General features: G+C 38.8%; 1 protein-coding gene across 2 annotated transcripts in view; it reads right to left on the bottom strand.

Annotated features, from left to right (window-relative positions):
- Window positions 1–21,381, bottom strand: part of LOC128641822 (uncharacterized) — a 196,500-nt gene that overhangs the window by 104,814 nt on the left and 70,305 nt on the right. For both annotated transcript variants that reach the window (XM_053694369.1, XM_053694370.1), the window contains one exon: window positions 9,776–9,856. In XM_053694369.1, the coding sequence (XP_053550344.1) occupies window positions 9,776–9,856 (81 nt within the window). The remainder of the gene's footprint in view (window positions 1–9,775; window positions 9,857–21,381) is intronic.

Genomic DNA, 21,381 nt, shown 5'->3' with positions numbered 1-21,381 from the left:
CATATAGTGCTCCTGCAAGTGCATAACATTCTTGTAAAACTACTGTCCTCTAGTGCTACTGCAAGTGCATAACATTCTTGTAAAACTGCTGCCATCTAGTGCTCCTGCAAATGGATAACATTCTTGTAAAACTGCTGCCCTCTAGTGCTACTGCAAGTGAATAACATTCTTGTAAAACTGCTGCCATCTAGTGCTCCTGCAAATGGATAACATTCTTGTAAAACTGCTGCCCTCTAGTGCTACTGCAAGTGAATAACATTCTTGTAAAACTGCTGCCCTCTAGTGCTCCTGCAAGTGCATAACATTCTTGTAAAACTGCTGCCATCTAGTGCTCCTGCAAATGGATAACATTCTTGTAAAACTGCTGCCCTCTAGTGCTACTGTAAGTGCATAACATTCTTGTAAAACTGCTGCCCTCTAGTGCTACTGCAAGTGCATAACATTCTTGTAAAACTGCTGCCCTCTAGTGCTCCTGCAAATGGATAATATTCTTGTAAAACTGCTGCCCTCTAGTGCTACTGCAAGTGCATAACATTCTTGTAAAACTGCTGCCCTCTAGTGCTACTGCAAATGGATAACATTCTTGTAAAACTGCTGCCCTCTAGTGCTACTGCAAGTGCATGACATTCTTGTAAAACTGCTGCCATCTAGTGCTACTGCAAGTGCATAACATTCTTGTAAAACTGCTGCCATCTAGTGCTACTGCAAGTGCATAACATTCTTGTAAAACTGCTGCCCTCTAGTGCTACTGCAAGTGCATAACATTCTTGTAAAACTGCTGCCCTCTAGTGCTACTGCAAGTGCATAACATTCTTGTAAAACTGCTGCCCTCTAGTGCTCCTGCAAGTGCATAACATTCTTGTAAAACTGCTGTCATCTAGTGCTACTGCAAGTGCATAACATTCTTGTAAAACTGCTGTCCTCTAGTGCTACTACAAGTGAATAACATTCTTGTAAAACTGCTGCCCTCTAGTGCTCCTGCAAGTGCATAACATTCTTGTAAAACTGCTGCCATCTAGTGCTACTGCAAGTGCATGACATTCTTGTAAAACTGCTGCCATATAGTGCTCCTGCAAGTGCATAACATTCTTGTAAAACTACTGTCCTCTAGTGCTACTGCAAGTGCATGACATTCTTGTAAAACTGCTGCCATATAGTGCTCCTGCAAGTGCATAACATTCTTGTAAAACTACTGTCCTCTAGTGCTACTGCAAGTGCATAACATTCTTGTAAAACTGCTGCCCTCTAGTGCTCCTGCAAGTGGATAACATTCTTGTAAAACTGCTGCCCTCTAGTGCTACTGCAAGTGAATAACATTCTTGTAAAACTGCTGCCATCTAGTGCTCCTGCAAATGGATAACATTCTTGTAAAACTGCTGCCCTCTAGTGCTACTGCAAGTAAATAACATTCTTGTAAAACTGCTGCCCTCTAGTGCTACTGCAAGTGCATAACATTCTTGTAAAACTGCTGCCATCTAGTGCTCCTGCAAATGGATAACATTCTTGTAAAACTGCTGCCCTCTAGTGCTACTGCAAGTGCATAACATTCTTGTAAAACTGCTGCCCTCTAGTGCTCCTGCAAATGGATAACATTCTTGTAAAACTGCTGCCCTCTAGTGCTACTGCAAGTGCATAACATTCTTTTAAAACTGCTGCCCTCTAGTGCTACTGCAAATGGATAACATTCTTGTAAAACTGCTGCCCTCTAGTGCTACTGCAAGTGCATGACATTCTTGTAAAACTGCTGCCATCTAGTGCTACTGCAAGTGCATAACATTCTTGTAAAACTGCTGCCATCTAGTGCTACTGCAAGTGCATAACATACTTGTAAAACTGCTGCCATCTAGTGCTACTGAAAGTGCATAACATTCTTGTAAAACTGCTGCCCTCTAGTGCTACTGCAAGTGAATAACATTCTTGTAAAACTGCTGCCCTCTAGTGCTACTGCAAGTGCATAACATTCTTGTAAAACTGCTGCCCTCTAGTGCTACTGCAAGTGCATAACATTCTTGTAAAACTGCTGCCCTCTAGTGCTACTGCAAGTGAATAACATTCTTGTAAAACTGCTGCCCTCTAGTGCTACTGCAAGTGCATAACATTCTTGTAAAACTGCTGCCCTCTAGTGCTCCTGCAAATGGATAATATTCTTGTAAAACTGCTGCCATCTAGTGCTACTGCAAATGGATAATATTCTTGTAAAACTGCTGCCCTCTAGTGCTACTGCAAATGGATAACATTCTTGTAAAACTGCTGCCCTCTAGTGCTACTGCAAGTGAATAACATTCTTGTAAAACTGCTGCCATCTAGTGCTACTGCAAATGGATAATATTCTTGTAAAACTGCTGCCCTCTAGTGCTCCTGCAAGTGCATAACATTCTTGTAAAACTGCTGCCCTCTAGTGCTACTGCAAGTGCATAACATTCTTGTAAAACTGCTGCCCTCTAGTGCTACTGCAAGTGCATAACATTCTTGTAAAACTGCTGCCCTCTAGTGCTCCTGCAAGTGCATAACATTCTTGTAAAACTGCTGCCCTCTAGTGCTACTGCAAATGGATAACATTCTTGTAAAACTGCTGCCCTCTAGTGCTACTGCAAGTGCATAACATTCTTGTAAAACTGCTGCCATCTAGTGCTCCTGCAAGTGAATAACATTCTTGTAAAACTGCTGCACTCTAGTGCTACTGCAAATGGATAATATTCTTGTAAAACTGCTGCCCTCTAGTGCTACTGCAAGTGCATGACATTCTTGTAAAACTGCTGCCCTCTAGTGCTACTGCAAGTGAATAACATTCTTGTAAAACTACTGCCCTCTAGTGCTACTGCAAGTGCATAACATTCTTGTAAAACTACTGCCCTCTAGTGCTCCTGCAAGTGAATAACATTCTTGTAAAACTGCTGCCATCTAGTGCTACTGCAAGTGCATAACATTCTTGTAAAACTGCTGCCATCTAGTGCTACTGCAAGTGAATAACATTCTTGTAAAACTGCTGCCCTCTAGTGCTACTGCAAGTAAATAACATTCTTGTAAAACTGCTGCCCTCTAGTGCTACTGCAAGTGCATAACATTCTTGTAAAACTGCTGCCCTCTAGTGCTACTGCAAGTGCATAACATTCTTGTAAAACTACTGCCATCTAGTGCTCTTGCAAGTGCATAACATTCTTGTAAAACTGCTGCCCTCTAGTGCTACTGCAAATGGATAATATTCTTGTAAAACTGCTGCCATCTAGTGCTCCTGCAAGTGCATAACATTCTTGTAAAACTGCTGCCCTCTAGTGCTACTGCAAGTGCATAACATTCTTTAAAACTGCTGCCATCTAGTGCTACTGCAAGTGCATAACATTCTTGTAAAACTGCTGCCATCTAGTGCTACTGCAAGTGCATAACATTCTTGTAAAACTGCTGCCCTCTAGTGCTCCTGCAAATGGATAATATTCTTGTAAAACTGCTGCCCTCTAGTGCTACTGCAAGTGCATAACATTCTTGTAAAACTGCTGCCCTCTAGTGCTACTGCAAGTGCATAACATTCTTGTAAAACTGCTGCCCTCTAGTGCTACTGCAAGTGAATAACATTCTTGTAAAACTGCTGCCCTCTAGTGCTCCTGCAAATGGATAATATTCTTGTAAAACTGCTGTCATCTAGTGCTACTGCAAGTGAATAACATTCTTGTAAAACTGCTGTCATATAGTGCTCCTGCAAATGGATAATATTCTTGTAAAACTGCTGCCATATAGTGCTCCTGCAAATGGATAATATTCTTGTAAAACTGCTGCCATATAGTGCTCCTGCAAATGGATAATATTCTTGTAAAACTGCTGCCATATAGTGCTCCTGCAAATGGATAATATTCTTGTAAAACTGCTGCCATCTAGTGCTACTGCAAGTGAATAACATTCTTGTAAAACTGCTGCCCTCTAGTGCTACTGCAAGTGCATAACATTCTTGTAAAACTACTGCCATCTAGTGCTCCTGCAAGTGCATGACATTCTTGTAAAACTACTGCCATCTAGTGCTACTGCAAGTGCATGACATTCTTGTAAAACTACTGCCATCTAGTGCTACTGCAAGTGCATGACATTCTTGTAAAACTACTGCCATCTAGTGCTCCTGCAAGTGCATGACATTCTTGTAAAACTACTGCCATCTAGTGCACCTGCAAGTGAATAACATTCTTGTAAAACTGCTGCCCTCTAGTGCTACTGCAAGTGCATAACATTCTTGTAAAACTACTGCCATCTAGTGCTCCTGCAAGTGCATGACATTCTTGTAAAACTACTGCCATCTAGTGCTACTGCAAGTGCATGACATTCTTGTAAAACTACTGCCATCTAGTGCTACTGCAAGTGCATGACATTCTTGTAAAACTACTGCCATCTAGTGCTCCTGCAAGTGCATGACATTCTTGTAAAACTACTGCCATCTAGTGCACCTGCAAGTGCATGACATTCTTGTAAAACTACTGCCATCTAGTGCACCTGCAAGTGCATGACATTCTTGTAAAACTACTGCCATCTAGTGCTCCTGCAAGTGCATGACATTCTTGTAAAACTGCTGCCCTCTAGTGCTCCTGCAAGTGCATGACATTCTTGTAAAACTACTGCCATCTAGTGCTCCTGCAAGTGCATGACATTCTTGTAAAACTACTGCCATCTAGTGCACCTGCAAGTGCATGACATTCTTGTAAAACTACTGCCATCTAGTGCACCTGCAAGTGCATGACATTCTTGTAAAACTACTGCCATCTAGTGCTCCTGCAAGTGCATGACATTCTTGTAAAACTGCTGCCCTCTAGTGCTACTGCAAGTGCATAACATTCTTGTAAAACTGCTGCCCTCTAGTGCTACTGCAAGTGCATAACATTCTTGTAAAACTGCTGCCCTCTAGTGCTCCTGCAAGTGCATAACATTCTTGTAAAACTGCTGCCCTCTAGTGCTCCTGCAAGTGCATGACATTCTTGTAAAACTGCTGCCATCTAGTGCTACTGTAAGTGCATAACATTCTTGTAAAACTGCTGCCATCTAGTGCTACTGCAAGTGCATAACATTCTTGTAAAACTGCTGCCATCTAGTGCTACTGCAAGTGCATAACATTCTTGTAAAACTGCTGCCCTCTAGTGCTCCTGCAAGTGCATGACATTTTTGTAAAACTGCTGCCCTCTAGTGCTCCTGCAAGTGCATAACATTCTTGTAAAACTGCTGCCATATAGTGCTCCTGCAAATGGATAATATTCTTGTAAAACTGCTGCCATATAGTGCTCCAGAGATGGGCCGGCTCCTAAGCTTATGTCCCTGCTTTTTAACAAAAGATAGCAAAGGAACAAAGAAAAATAGATAATAGAAGTAAATTAGAAAGATGTTTAATATTGCATGCTCTATCTGAATCATGAAAGAACATTTGTGTGTTTTATATTTCTTTAAGGTTATCCCTTGAATGTGTTCAAAATACCTTTTCTACTTTACAATGATCTTAAAATTTGAAAACACGGGGCCTTCAGGTAGGCGGCGCATGGAGGAGTCTGCTAACCATCTCCGGTGCTCATCTCACTCCACCTTAACAATATCTCTAACATTCTTCACTTCCTCACTAAAGATACAACTGAGATTCTTATCCACTCCCTCATCATTTCCCACCTTGACAAATTTAAAGGGGCATAAAACCCTCCCAAAAATATATTTTATGATTCAGATAGAGCAGTGATTTTTAACCTTTTTTTTGCTGTGGCACACTTTTTTACATTAAAAAATCCTGTGGCACACCACCATCCCAAAATTTTAAAAAAATCACACATTGTAGCCTAATACAGCATATATATATACACATACACACAAACACACACATACTGTATGTACTGTGCTGTTATGCCATGCCTCCTACAAACTACCCCTGCACTGGGAGTAAAAAACAAGCAAAGTTTAAAAAATATGTCACACTGTTGTCAGTCTGCCGTGGCACACCTGAGGATCTCTCACGGCACACTAGTGTGCCACGGCACACTGGTTGAAAAACACTGAGATAGAGCATGTGATTTTAATCAACTTTCTAATGTACTTTTATTATCCAATTTGCTTCTTCTCTTGGTATCCTTTTTTGAAGGAGCAGTACTGGCCTCTATCTAAACATATCTAGTGAGCCAATGGCAAGAAGCATATATGTGCAGCCACCAATCACCAGTTAGCTGACCCCGTGCCTACCTAGGTATGCATGAGAATGAAGCTAATTAGATAACAGAAGTCAATTGGAAAGTTGTTTAAAATTGCTGCTCTGTCTGAATCATGAAAGCTTAAAGGGACACAGAACCCATTTTTTTTCTTTCATGATTCAGATATAACTTTCTAATTTACTCCGATTATCAGTTTTCTTTGTTCTCTTGCTATCTTTATTTGAAAAAGCAGGAATAAACTAAAGATGGATTGGCTCCTAAGCTTACATTCCTGCTTTTTCAAATAAAGATACCAAGAGAATGAAGAATAATTAATAATAGGAGTAAAATATTAAGTTGTTTAAAATTAAATGCTCGATCTGAATCATGAAAGAAAAAAATGTGGTTCAGTATTCCTTTAATTTTGACTTTACTTTCTCTTTAGAACTATTGAATGGTGAAGAGTGGAAACAGAAAACACAGATGGTGAAGAGTGGAAACAGAAAACACAAATGGTGAAGAGTGGAAACAGAAAACACAAATGGTGAAGAGTGGAAACAGAAAACACAAATGGTGAAGAGTGGAAACAGAAAACACAAATGGTGAAGAGTGGAAACAGAAAACACAAATGGTGAAGAGTGGAAACAGAAAACACAGATGGTGAAGAGTGGAAACAGAAAACACAAATGTTGAAGAGCGGAAACAGAAAACACAAATGGTGAAGAGTGGAAACAGAAAACACAAATGGTGAAGAGTGGAAACAGAAAACACAGATGGTGAAGAGTGGAAACAGAAAACACAAATGGTGAAGAGTGGAAACAGAAAACACAAATGGTGAAGAGTGGAAACAGAAAACACAAATGGTGAAGAGTGGAAACAGAAAACACAAATGGTGAAGAGTGGAAACAGAAACCACAAATGGTGAAGAGTGGAAACAGAAACCACAAATGGTGAAGAGTGGAAACAGAAACCACAAATGGTGAAGAGTGGAAACAGAAAACACAAATGGTGAAGAGTGGAAACAGAAAACACAAATGGTGAAGAGTGGAAACAGAAACCACAAATGGTGAAGAGCGGAAACAGAAACCACAAATGGTGAAGAGCGGAAACAGAAAACACAAATGGTGAAGAGTGGAAACAGAAAACACAAATGGTGAAGAGTGGAAAAAGAAAACACAAATGGTGAAGAGCGGAAACAGAAAACACAAATGGTGAAGAGTGGAAACAGAAACCACAAATGGTGAAGAGTGGAAACAGAAACCACAAATGGTGAAGAGTGGAAACAGAAAACACAAATGGTGAAGAGTGGAAACAGAAACCACAAATGGTGAAGAGTGGAAACAGAAACCACAAATGGTGAAGAGTGGAAACAGAAAACACAAATGGTGAAGAGTGGAAACAGAAAACACAAATGGTGAAGAGTGGAAACAGAAAACACAAATGGTGAAGAGTGGAAACAGAAAACACAAATGGTGAAGAGTGGAAACAGAAAACACAGATGGTGAAGAGTGGAAACAGAAAACACAAATGTTGAAGAGCGGAAACAGAAAACACAAATGGTGAAGAGTGGAAACAGAAAACACAAATGGTGAAGAGTGGAAACAGAAAACACAGATGGTGAAGAGTGGAAACAGAAAACACAAATGGTGAAGAGTGGAAACAGAAAACACAAATGGTGAAGAGTGGAAACAGAAAACACAAATGGTGAAGAGTGGAAACAGAAACCACAAATGGTGAAGAGTGGAAACAGAAACCACAAATGGTGAAGAGTGGAAACAGAAACCACAAATGGTGAAGAGTGGAAACAGAAAACACAAATGGTGAAGAGTGGAAACAGAAACCACAAATGGTGAAGAGCGGAAACAGAAACCACAAATGGTGAAGAGCGGAAACAGAAACCACAAATGGTGAAGAGTGGAAACAGAAAACACAAATGGTGAAGAGTGGAAACAGAAAACACAAATGGTGAAGAGTGGAAACAGAAAACACAAATGGTGAAGAGCGGAAACAGAAAACACAAATGGTGAAGAGTGGAAACAGAAAACACAGATGGTGAAGAGTGGAAACAGAAAACACAAATGGTGAAGAGTGGAAACAGAAAACACAAATGGTGAAGAGCGGAAACAGAAAACACAAATGGTGAAGAGTGGAAACAGAAAACACAAATGGTGAAGAGTGGAAACAGAAAACACAAATGGTGAAGAGTGGAAACAGAAAACACAAATGGTGAAGAGTGGAAACAGAAAACACAAATGGTGAAGAGTGGAAACAGAAAACACAAATGGTGAAGAGTGGAAACAGAAAACACAAATGGTGAAGAGTGGAAACAGAAACCACAAATGGTGAAGAGTGGAAACAGAAACCACAAATGGTGAAGAGTGGAAACAGAAACCACAGGCGCTCATTAACCTAAAGCCAACCGAGCATTAACTGGCGAATCAAGCAAAGAAAATGTGAGATCCGTTTTTCTTTATGTGCCCTTCACATTTACAGTTAGACCAAAACAAATGCGTCTGTTTTTACCTTGGGGTTAGACATTTACAGTTAGACCAAAACAAATGTGTCTGCTTTTACCTTGGGGTTAGACATTCTACAGTTAGACCAAAACAAATGTGTCTGCTTTTACCTTGGGGTTAGACATTCTACAGTTAGACCAAAACAAATGCGTCTGTTTTACCTTGGGGTTAGACATTCTACAGTTAAATAAATGAAGTGCAAGGTTTACATTTACTTTATGCAATATAGGGATTAGATAGGAAACTATAGACAAATCATAATTACACAAAAGAGAAAAGGGAAGTGTACAGTCAACGTTGAATGCACTCAAATAACAATTAATGGGACACTAAATCCAAATGTTTTCTTTCACAATTCGGATAGAGCAATTTTAAGCAACTTTTTAATTTACTCCTATTATGAATTTTTATTCGATCTCTTGCTATCTTTATTTGAAAAAGAAGGCATCTAAGGTAAGGAGTCAGACAATTTTTGGCTCAGACCCTGGACAGCACTTGTTTATTGGTGCTGTCCAATCAGCAAGGACAACCCAGGTTGTGAACCAAAAATGGGCCGGCTTCTAAACTTACATTCTTGTTTTTTAAATAAAGATAGCAAGAGAATGAAGAAAAATTGATAATAGGAGTAAATTAGAAAGTTGCTTAAAATGGCTGCTCTATCTGAATTATGAAAGAAAAAATGTGGGTTCAGTGTCCTTTTAAGAATCATCTTAAACTGAAAATTGTTCTCAAAATTTAAATTGTGCAACAGGGAATAGAGAAAGTGTTTTCATTGCTTTTGCAGCACATTTTATAGAAAATAAATCAATAAAATATAATAGTATTGAAATGGTAAAAATTAAATGAATTCCATAAACATTAAAAAAATGTGATGTTAAAATGTAATGAGGATGTTACAGCTAAAGATAATGTGTATTTGTCTAATCAGAGTATGATTTACCGGCGGCATTCACCAAGACCCAGCCGTCCTTACTTTTATTAACCTCCAATTCTCTGTCTGTTTAATGAGAGAATATTTGTTGTAGATTAAGTATCAATCCTAAAATCTTTACTAAATAACGCTGAGTATATACAGTCATTATAGAAACAATGCTACTATGTATGTGTCTAGGCCCACAGTACCTGAAAGAGCTCCAAGGCCGGATTGGCCTACCAGGATACCAGAAGATTTGCCGGTGGGCTGCAGCAGCTGGGGCTGGAAAGCTACAATTTAAAGAGGTTATTAATTGATGCAAATGGGCTTTAGAATGCATATAAAAACAATCTGGCACTTTTTTTACCATACAAACTAATATAATTCTGAAACAAAATATTGGGGAAGGAGTATCCCAGTAAACCCCTTTGAGAAAAATGGGGCTTGCACATTATACTGAGTCAACAGGAAATAGGGCTGGTCTCCAAATTTTCCAGGGCTGATTTTTATTCCCAGTCGGGCCCTGAAGAGCTCCTGACACCCTACATCCCATCCCGTTCACTTAGGTCAGGCAACACATCCCTCCTCTCAGTGCCAAGAATAAGGACAAACTCAGGCTCCAGAGCATTCGGCCAAACTGCCCCTACTTTTTGGAACTCTTTACCGTGCGCAATCAGAGAGGCACCGTCCTTACAGACTTTTAAAAAGCTAAAGACCCACCTCTTCCATCAGGCATTCAGTCCGCTTATCTGACCTTCAGAAATTCCTAACTTTTATGTCTTATGTTGGTATATTTGTAAAGTGCTTTGAGTCTCACAGGGAGAAAAGCGCTATATAAATCGCAAATTATTATTATTATTATTATATATAGTTACTTGTTGAAAGGGGCAAACACATTGAAACGTCACTGTTATCCCATTTCATTACATGGCACATGGCAATAATCTGTCACTGTTATCCCATTTCATTACATGGCACATGGCAATAATCTCTGATAGTTTGTCTTATTTCCTTATTTTCAGGTTCAGTTAAATTGTCCGTTTTGTGTAAGAGAATGAATCAGTTTTTGAAAGCACCAGGTGTTGTAAAAGGACAACATCTGGAGATGTCACGCAGGGGAGTCATTGAAGCACCTAGAAGAGATGAGAAGCCAAATATATTGGGGCATATCTATCAAGCTCCGGAGAGAGCTTGAGGCCCTGTGTTTCTGGCGAGCCTGGAGGCTCGCCAGAAACACCAGTTATGAAGCAGCGGTCTGAAGACCTCTGCTCCATAACCTGTCCGCCTGCTCTGAGCAGGCGGACAGACATCGCCGCAATTCAACCCAGTCGAGTACGATCGGGTTGATTGACACTCCCCTGCTGGCAGCCGATTGGCCGTGTTTCTGCAGGGGGAGGCGTTGCACCAGCAGCTCTTGTGAGTTGCTGGTGCAATGCTGAATACGGAGAGCGTATTGCTCTCCTTATTGAGCGAGGTCTGGGGGACCTGATCCGCACTGTCGGATCAGGTCAGCCAGACTTTGATAAATAGAGGCCATAGTGTGTAACAAGATCAGAGAGAGGATACATTAGTCATTTGGTAGCATGCAGTGTTACATGCAGTGACTATACCTGGGAAATCAAGGAGAATGCATCAGCTTTAAAGGGACACTGAACCCAAATTTTTTCTTTTGTGATTCAGATAGAGCATGCAATGTTAAGAAACATTCTAATTTACTCCTAGTAGCACATTTTCTTCATTCTCTTGGTATGTTTATTTGAAAAGCAAGAATGTAAGTTTAAATGCCAGCCCATTTTGGTGAACAACCTGGGTTGTTCTTGCTGATTGGTGGATACATTCATCCACCAGTAAACAAGTGCTGTCCAAAGTTCTGGACTTTCTTTTTCAAATAAAGATAGCAAGAGAACAAAGAAAAATTGATAATAGGAGTAAATTAGAAAGTTGCTGCTCTATCTGAATCACGAAAGAAAAAAATTGGGTTCAGTGTCCCTTTAATACTATACCTCTCTGATGACGGCAAATGACATATGCAGAAATCTAAGAAGAGTGCCCGTACATTGTTTTTTTTATCATCCTCATGAAGTCCCACTCATCCTAAGATCACACACTCTCTGTATAACTCAACCTTAAGTTTAAAGACTTACTAGTAGTAGGGGCTTTATGGGTTTGTGGGTGTAAAGCTGCGATTCGGTTAATTACAAGGTCAGCAAAACACAAGGATAGAAATATATGAATACTATTATCAGAGAACTAAAGGGACATGAAACCCAACATTTTTCTTTCATGATTCAGATAACGCAGCAATTTTAAACAATTTTCTAATTTAATATGCAAAAGGCTACTTCCGGGCATCACACATAAACAGGAAGAAGCTTGATTGTGTCTCCAATAAATGATTTTTTTACGTGACCCCGGCTGCTAGCTTCTTCCTGTTTATGTGAGATGCCCGGAAGTAGCCTTTTGCATATTGAATTGTTTGCGCTTTGGACATAAGCGCTCTTGCTGGGCTCCCATAGCAGAGGTACAGGATAAGGTGAATAGTGCTGACGCTGAAGACACGCTGCTCGATATCACGGACCCCCAGGATTGGTAAGCGCCACTTTTTGCTTGTCTTTGAATTTTCTAATTTACTTCTATTATCAATTTGTCTTCTTTTCTTGGTATCTTTTGTTGAAAAGCAAGGAGGTGAGTTCAGGAAAGTGCACGTGTCTGTAGCACTATACGGCAGAAGTTTTGCAAGAATGTTAAACATTAACACTATTTCCTGCCATGTAGTGCAACAAACAACTACCTAGGCATCTCTTCAACAAAGGATGAGAAAGAAGCAAATTTGACAATAGAAGTAAATAGAAAAAAAATAAATTGTATTCTCTTTCTGAATCATAAAAGAACATGTTTGGGGTTTATACCCCTTTAATAAGTCATGTGTATAACTTGTTGTATTCCAAAAGAAAGGGTGCTCCAGCCTGTGCAGTTTAAAGTAAAATGACCTTTATTGTGCCATGGTCCACAAAACAAACAACGTTTCAGACCTACATTAGGCCCTTAGTCATGCCTATTCAGACCTGCATTAGGCCCTTAGTCATGCCTATCTGTGTATGCAGAGAGACTGACTTTATACAAGTACACAGGTGCAAATCAACTGCACATTAATTGTACAACAGCGCCATCTAATGCTGACAATTTTTATAACATTCAAAGATGGTATTTCTTATCTTAAGCAAGCACTGCGTATAATGTGTATTGACAAAATTTTAAAAAGGCACAGTTAAAACATATACATACAGTCCCTATGCATATAATTCAAAAATGAGAAGCTACATTTGCATTATCAAAAACAATCATTATAAGACAGAATCCAGAAGTAATCCTAGTAGCAAAACAACAACCATAATATATACAAAAATGCAGGTACAAAAGGATATATACAGATAGCCCAGGAATATATTGATGTATGTAATTTGTGCAAACATTCTGAATACCTTATATGTCAATTTTAAATGTTTAACCTGTATGGGCAATCTTAATCATGTATATCAGATAGACTGTTTACCTAAAGAGAGACCAATCAAAATCTTTATTTAGACCCTTAGGTTTTAAAGTTTGTAGTTTGTTAATCCAAAACATTTCCCTGACCTTAAAGGGACAGTAAACACCAGAATTGTTATTGTTTAAAAAGGTAGATAATCCCTTTATTACCCATTCCCCAATTTTGCATAACCAACATAGTTAGAATAATATACTTTTTACCTCTGTGATTACAGTGTATCTATGACCCTTCAAACTGCCCCCTTATTTCAGTTCTTTTGACAGACTTGCATTTTTAGTGCTTGCTCTTAGGAGCTTCACCTGCCTGAGCTCAATGTTATCAATATGAAACACATGAACTAACGCCCTCTAGTGGTGAAAAACTGTCAAAATGCTTTCAGATTAGAGGTGGCCTTCAAGGTCTAAGAAATTAGCATATATACCTCCTAGATTTAGCTTTCAACTAAGAATACCAAAAGAACAAAGCAAAATTGGTAATAAAAGTAAATTGGAAAGTTGTTTAAAATTACATGCCCTAGAGTTCCGGAGGAGGAGCTAACTGCACACACCTGTGTGTGATTACCTTCCAGTCCTGCAGCTGCTGGCGGAGCCTCTCGTGCCTAACCCAGAGAACTGGGTAGCTATCTGGATAGCTTATTTCACCGCTCCTGGAACCCGACAGTGGATAGACATCCCACTGTGCTGACACTGTTAGTCAGCTTGCAAAAGCCTGTATAATTGGACTCTTTTTATTTTTCTTTTTTTATATGTACAAGCAGAACTTTTAATCTAAATTTAAGGAGGATCTGGGTGCTCCCCTCCCCCACCGGTGCTGCGTGGGAGGCCGAGGCTGACTTTATTCACTTTTCTTGCCACATTGACAAACTGCCCTGAATCCTACCTGCAACATAAACAGCAGTCTCTTTATATGCCCTCCCTCCCCCACCGGTGCTGCGTGGGAGGTCGAGGTTGATTTCATTTCATCTCTCTTGCTACACTGACAAACTGCCCTGAATCCTATCTACAGCATAAACAGCAGTCTTTTCCCACACCCTTCCCTCCCCCACCGGTGCTGCGTGGGAGGTTAAGGCCGTCCACACATCTCAGCATAGCTGCATCTACAGAGGACCTGCTGTTTTCCCCCCTGACTCCTGCTCCGAGTGCCTACAGTGGTCCGGCGGACCTCTCACATACCTTCCCCTCCCCCACCGAAGTTGTGAGGGAGATAGAGAGCAATTGCGGAGCTGGCCCGAAGTGTGGTGGCGAAGTCGCATCTTCAAGCAGGGGTCGCTGGATATTCGAGGCGGTTCTGTCTGGTGATCAACTGAAGGTCTGCTGGAGACTTCCCCCCTCCCCCACCGGTGCTGCGTGGGAGGTCGGGACTGAGTGTGACCGGTCTTGGGACGGCTGCTGAAGATTCCCTTGCTTGGCGCCTTTAAGTGTCTTCATCCTGGTCTCCCTAGACGCTGGGGCCAAACGTCAGAATAAGAGGCGAATATTCCTGGATCAGGTTTTCTCTGTTTCATTTTTTTTTTTCTTTACAGAGGTACTATCCGAATCTGCCTGTCCTGGGGAACATTGTGCTGGTGCTGGTAAAAACGCTTTGATAGCTGGACATTAAACAAACCCCACAAACAGGTATTGCAATTCGGTACTACCATATTTGCAGGCTCTCTCCGCCTACCTACCTCGACATTAGTTGAATATTAACACATGAACATTCCAGGTAAGGTGGAGAGCTCTACACATAAAGAGACTGGCTGTATTTCTTTAATTATACAAAGGAACTTTTTTTTCTTTTTCTGCTTTTTTTTTTTTTTCTCTCCTTTCCCTTTATTTCCTGTTAATTGGCTTGGCTTAGTTAAAATGTATTTCTTATATTTTGTTACAATATCGCCATATCAATGTATTGAGTAAATCTTGGTTAAGGGGAAAGGGGAAAAAAGGGGAAGGTGAAGAGGAGGGGGGGGAAGGCAAGAGTTAAGCTTAGAAAATTGTAAGTTGTGTATAACATGTAAAAGTTCATTGTATTTTCTCCTCTAAGAAGCGAAGTTTATTCAGGGAAGGGAATGCAAGGTTATTAAGTGTAACTGGGGAATTAATGTTTTAACATCAAAGGAGTTTTTTATAATCACTACAAGGATTTATCATTTCTTATTACTGCTAAAAGGATAAGGTTATATAGAAATATAAAAGATCCCTAACTACACTATTTAATTAGTCTTTATTAAGAATAAATCTCCTGTTTTTCCTAAAATAAAATATCATCTCTATCCATTTGGTAGGGGGAAAAGCCGGTATAGAAATACAAAGATTTTTAGTTAATCTACTTAATACCCATTTTCAAAGGAAAAAAAAAAAGGATCCTATTTTCACTGAAAATATAACACAAATGTAACTGAGGGAACCTGGATATAAATAGGTCACTGCACATATATCTCGCAATCTGCAAGATACATTGTATACAATTGCTGGAATAACACTCTTTTGGTTATAAAGTTAACTGAGGAATTGCTATTGGTGCTTTTAGAGATATTATTCTCTTTATAGTCCATAATTCGATACAATATTGCCTATAGTAATAACGTCCCTGATTATTGCACCCTTGACTGGACTTAAATAGCACAATTTAATTCACCTTTTTTTTTTTTTTTTTTCTCCTCCCCTCTCCCTCACTTAGCCACCACACTGCACATACCCATCCTCACTTGTCCAACTGAGAACGGTTTACCCTCTCAAACTTAATTCGGAATAATTCACCCCCTGTATTGACCCTCACTAAGATAACTCGCTTCACTTTATTTTTTTAATTTTTTCTTTTTTTTTCTTTTCACTGGCACATGGATAAATTCCTTCACACTTCACCCCGGAACCCTTCTCCAGTCATGGCAGCAAGACAGAGAGACAGAAAATTGAAGGGCAATCAAGAGACCACCACGGAAGCACAATCAACAATGCTTAATCTATCAGCCATACAGGAATTAACCAATATTCACAGTTTAGTCGCCAATATATCAGATGCGCTTTCTCCTAAATTTGAGGCTCTTAGAGCTGAAATTAAGCAAGATTTTCTCTCTCTTACACAAGAGGTTCGTCAATTTTCAAATAGGTTACAAGAAGCCGAACAAAGAGTTTCGGACCTGGAAGACTTAACAATAGTACACAGCTCCAATCTAGAAGGTATAAACAATAGCGTGCAGAAAATTCAAAATAGATTAGAAGACCTTGAAAACCGTTCTAGAAGAAATAATATAAGAATCATAGGTCTTCCGGAAGAGCAGCAATATGACAACCTCGTTAATTTTATATCAGAAACCTTGCCTACAATTTTAAAAATGCCATCTACTTTATATCCCATCCCAGTGGAGAGAGCACACAGACTTGGTATCTCTCGATCAGGCAACAAAGAAAGAACTAGGCCTAGGCCGGTTATCGCTAGAATATTAAATTTTCAAGATAAACTTACTTTATTCCAGTATTATCGCAAACAACAGCCTGTTAAGGCTGGTGACGCTACAATCCTCATGTTTCAAGATTTCTCTGCTGACACTGCAGCAAGGAGAAGGGAGCTTGCTCCTATTTGCTCCAAATTGATACAAAAAGGGTATCAGGCAACCATAATGTATCCTTACAAATTAAAGGTTAAAGTTGGAGAAGTCACACATTTCTTTGAAGAACCCCAATCGGCTGAGAGCTTCTATAACACACTGGGCTCTTAGTTTAATAATAACAATATTAAATAATCAATTGTTAGACTGAGTGTAATTTACAGGTTTTTGCTTATGGGGAAGACTGTGTCTCTTCTAGACACGTGTCTTAGGGTCCTACCCCCACCTATGCGGAGAATATGTAATTGTTCAAAAAATATTCTTCCTTTTTTTTTTTTTTTTTTTTCTCTCTCTCTCTCTCCTTTTCTCTCCTCCTTCCTCCTAAATACATAATCGACTATGCGGAATAGTAATTGTAAAATAGTATCGTGGAATGTTGGTGGTATAACCACCCCTATAAAGAGAAAGGCAATTCTTAATCATTTACGAAAGCTTCAGACTGACATAGGGTTCATTCAAGAAACCCACTTATCAGCTGAAGAATCTTTAAAACTTAAATCAACATGGGTAAAAGAAATTTACTTTGCACCCAGTGTTAAGAGGAAAAGGGGGGTAGCAATTTTAATAGGAAAGAAAATTAATACAGAAGTTGTACATTTTGAGGCTGATATCGGGGGGAGATATGTCTTATTGAAAATAAAGATTGCCCAGAAGATGTATACATTTTGCAATACATATGGCCCTAACGAGTTTGATCCAAAATTCTGGAACACTCTGCAGACTAAATTATTATCCTATGCGGAAGGTTCCCTAATTGTAGGAGGAGACTATAACATGGCACCACAGTGCCCGATCGATAGGCTTAGGCACAATGTTAAACAATTAAAACAAAAAAAAGACAACCTAGAGGGTAAGATGTTTAAAAAAATCATGCAGAACTTAGCGCTGCGGGATATTTGGAGACAGCAAAATCCTTCCATTCAAAACTTTACATGCCTCTCCAAGGCGCATAAGACACTCTCTAGAATCGACATATTTTTAATTGATGAACGTATGGTATTGCAAGGGGTAAATTCAGATATAGGACCAATCTTCCTCTCAGATCATGCACCGATTGTACTCGAATTTCAGCTCGCACGTTCCCATTCTACTCCAGCACGTTTTTTTTTTCCCTATTATTTAATCACTGAGTTAAAATTCAAGAATTGGCTCATAAATAGATACAAGGAATTTGCACACTTTAATAGAGATTATCTAAATCGCCCTGAAATATTTTGGGATACTGCAAAAGCAGTGATGAGAGGGGAGATAATTTCATACAGTGTAGCTCTGCATAAGAAAATTCGATCCAGAGAAAAGGAGTCATGCCAATGTTTAACTAACGCATATAATCATTACCTGCTCGATAAGACCCCTTTAAACTGGGCAAAATATGTTAGAGCAAAAAATGAAAGGGACACTTTTGTTTTATTGCAAGAAACTCAAAAGGAATTAAAATTGCAGGCTAAACTACATAAATATGGTAACAAATCAGGTAAGATGTTGGCCAAATTAATAAAAAATGAGAAAAAACAATCAATCATAGACAAATTGCATAATAAAGGGCTTCAGCTCTTCAAAGCCGAAGACATATTGGCTGCATTTAATGAATATTATCAGGAACTATATTCATTTAAAACAAGTAATATACATGCATCTGATGACTTCTGGAGGGATATTACATATCCTACTGTCACATCAGAAATGCTTGACAGTCTCAACGCTCCTATTTCTATAGAAGAAATAGAGAAAGTAATATCTAAACTTGCCCCAAATAAAGCAGCAGGCCCAGATGGCCTCCCTAACGAATTTTACAAAATTCTTACCGGCGAAGCCACCTCACATCTCTGTACGCTCTTCAATAGTTTTTTCATTGGTGGTAAATTGATTCCCTCTTCGTTTACCAATTCTTATACAACTTTAATATTAAAAGGCGGAAAAGATCCTGAATATAAGGAATCTTATAGACCAATCGCTTTGCTAAACTCAGATTACAAAATCCTTACTGCAATTCTTGCATCTAGACTTCAGGGGCCGCTCTCAGAAATTATTCATACCGACCAAGCAGGTTTTCTAAATAACCGCAATTCAGCTTCAAAAATCAGGGAAGCCCTAATGGTGACAGAACTTTGAGGTTTTACCTAGCTTAACTAATGGGGGGGAGGACTTACCTGATCTTTCTATTATTTCTTTAGATGCTGAAAAAGCCTTCGATTCAATATTCTATGAACATATCAAAACATCGTTAAGGCAATTTGGGATCGGAGGTAATTTTCTTGAATTTATCAAGAATTTATATAAACAACCATCTACAAGATTGATAGTGAATAACAATATTTCTCCTCCTATTCTTTTAGGTAGAGGAACAAGGCAGGGTTGTCCTCTCTCCCCACTTTTATTTAATATCTCTATCGAACCTCTGGCAATTAAAATTCGTCACCATCTTGATGGTATAAAAATTCGTAACTGTGAAATAAAAATTGGTCTCTATGCTGATGATCTGCTGCTTTATCTGGCTAATACCAAACTAAATTTACCAAAACTTTTCCAGATCTTGGAGCAATTTGGCTCATTCTCTGGATACAAAGTAAACATGGCAAAATCAGAGATGTTATGGCTTAGGAAAAATAAAACCTCAATATTAAACACTCCTTTTCGTTAAGTAAAAGACTCTTTCAAATATCTAGGAATTCATATTCCGACAAGATCTGCAGATCTCTATACTTTGAATGTACCCCCAATAGTTAAATTGATCAAAGAAAAGCTTATGACATGGCAAAATCTTCCAATATCACTCTCTGGAAGGATTGCCCTTTTTAAAATGGCTCTTCTTCCAAAACTCTTATATATACTTCAAAACACACCAATAATTCTATTAGGAAAAGATATACGTTCAATTAATACCTCACTTATCCAGTTCCTATGGCAGAATAAGAGGTCAAAGATATCTTTTTTGAAACTTTCAATATCAAAAAAAGATGGTGGTCTTGCTTTACCAGATATAAGGCTATATAACCTCTCTTTCCTGGCCCGTGTTGTAGTAGATTGGATCTCATCTAATAATTATGTTTTGAACAACTATCTTGAGGGCAGTGTCTGCCATCCGTACTCCTTATCTGCATTATTACACTTAGCACCTAAGGAAATTCCCTTAGAAATTAAACGACTTAAAACAATTCTCAACCCACTTAAAGCTTGGCACAAAATAGTAACTCTTCTCTCAATTAACAACAGCGCTACTTGCCTATTGCCCATAATAGGTAACCCTAATTTTCAATCAGGAATATCTTCCGAAGTCTTTAGGAAATGGCATACGCAGGGGTTAACAAAGGTATATCAAATAATTGACAAAGAGAGAAAATATATTAAAACATTTCAGGAATTAAAAAGAGATTTTGATATATCCAACAAAGATTTCTTTGCGTATTTGCAATTAAGGCATTATGCACAAGATCTAGTCAAGAAAGCAGGCTGGGAATGGGGATTAGGCAAACTCGATGACTGGCTTGTTCTAACAAGAAATGGCCATATGTCAATTGCACCATGTTATCATCTTCTGGGTACAAATAAAGGTGAGCCGGTTTTGGAAAGGATTGCCTCCTACTGGAATACAGTAATTCCTCAGAGTAATATTGAGCCTAAAAACATTCAAATGTCAATTAAAAAAATTGCACAAGTAACGCTCTCTGCAACTTGGAGGGAGGCACATGTTAAGCTCCTCCATGGGGCATATTTTACCCCCGAGAGAGGCTTTAAATGTGCAAATGTAGGGTTTAACAAATGTCCTAAATGTTCGTATCAGGCAGCCGACTTAACGCACATGTTTTGGCACTGCCCAAGGATTAGAAATCTCTGGGCTAGGGTCGAATATTGGTTAAAAAAGGTCCTTAAGATAGATCATGTCTCTTTGACAATATATCAAATAATATTATGCCTTAAGGAAGAGCCTGGTAAACAAATCGAGGAAAAAATAATAATCTCCGCTATTCTTGCGACTAGATATTTAATTTGCAAGAAGTGGAAAAGTCATGCAATGCCAAGCATTACTGAAATAAAAAACTGCATGAAAAAGCAATATATTTTGGATCAGAAAAATGCAGATATAAATAATGAACAAGACATTAAAAGGTTCTTTGATAAATGGGCCGCTTTTTTAAAAATGTTCCCTGCTGCAGAAATAGATTATTTAATCTTTCCCTTCAGAAACACAGAAATTGTCTTACTAGGAAACTGGTAAAGTCTTTGGAGGAGGAGGGTGATGGCAGAGGAGAGGGGGGGAGAGAGGGAGGAAGAGGGAAGGGAAAAGGAAAATTTTCCCCCTTTTTTTTTTTTTTTTTTCTTTTTTTTTTTTCTTTTTCCTGGTATATTTTTCTTCATAATTAGTTTTTTTTTTTCTCTTTCTTCGCATGGGGGGGGGGGGGGAGTTTTGAAAATTAAAATCCCAAGTATTGTTGGAAATTAAAATGTTCATGTTTTCACCAACATGATGACTAATTTAAATTTAACTATATGCATAATTGAATATAGTACTATATTGTCGAATCTATTGTATCTTTTATGTTATGCTTTCATTATGGTTGATTTTGTCTTGTTCAATGACTTGGATCATAAATAAAAGTTAAAAAAAAAAAAAAAAAAAATTACATGCCCTATTTAAATCATGAAAGTTGTTTTTTTTTACTTGACTGTCCCTTTAAGGA

Source organism: Bombina bombina, chromosome 11 (genome assembly GCF_027579735.1).
Source record: "Bombina bombina isolate aBomBom1 chromosome 11, aBomBom1.pri, whole genome shotgun sequence".
Lineage (NCBI taxonomy): Eukaryota > Metazoa > Chordata > Amphibia > Anura > Bombinatoridae > Bombina > Bombina bombina.
Note: the sequence above shows the minus strand (reverse complement) of the source record. Positions and strands in the feature narration are given on the sequence as shown.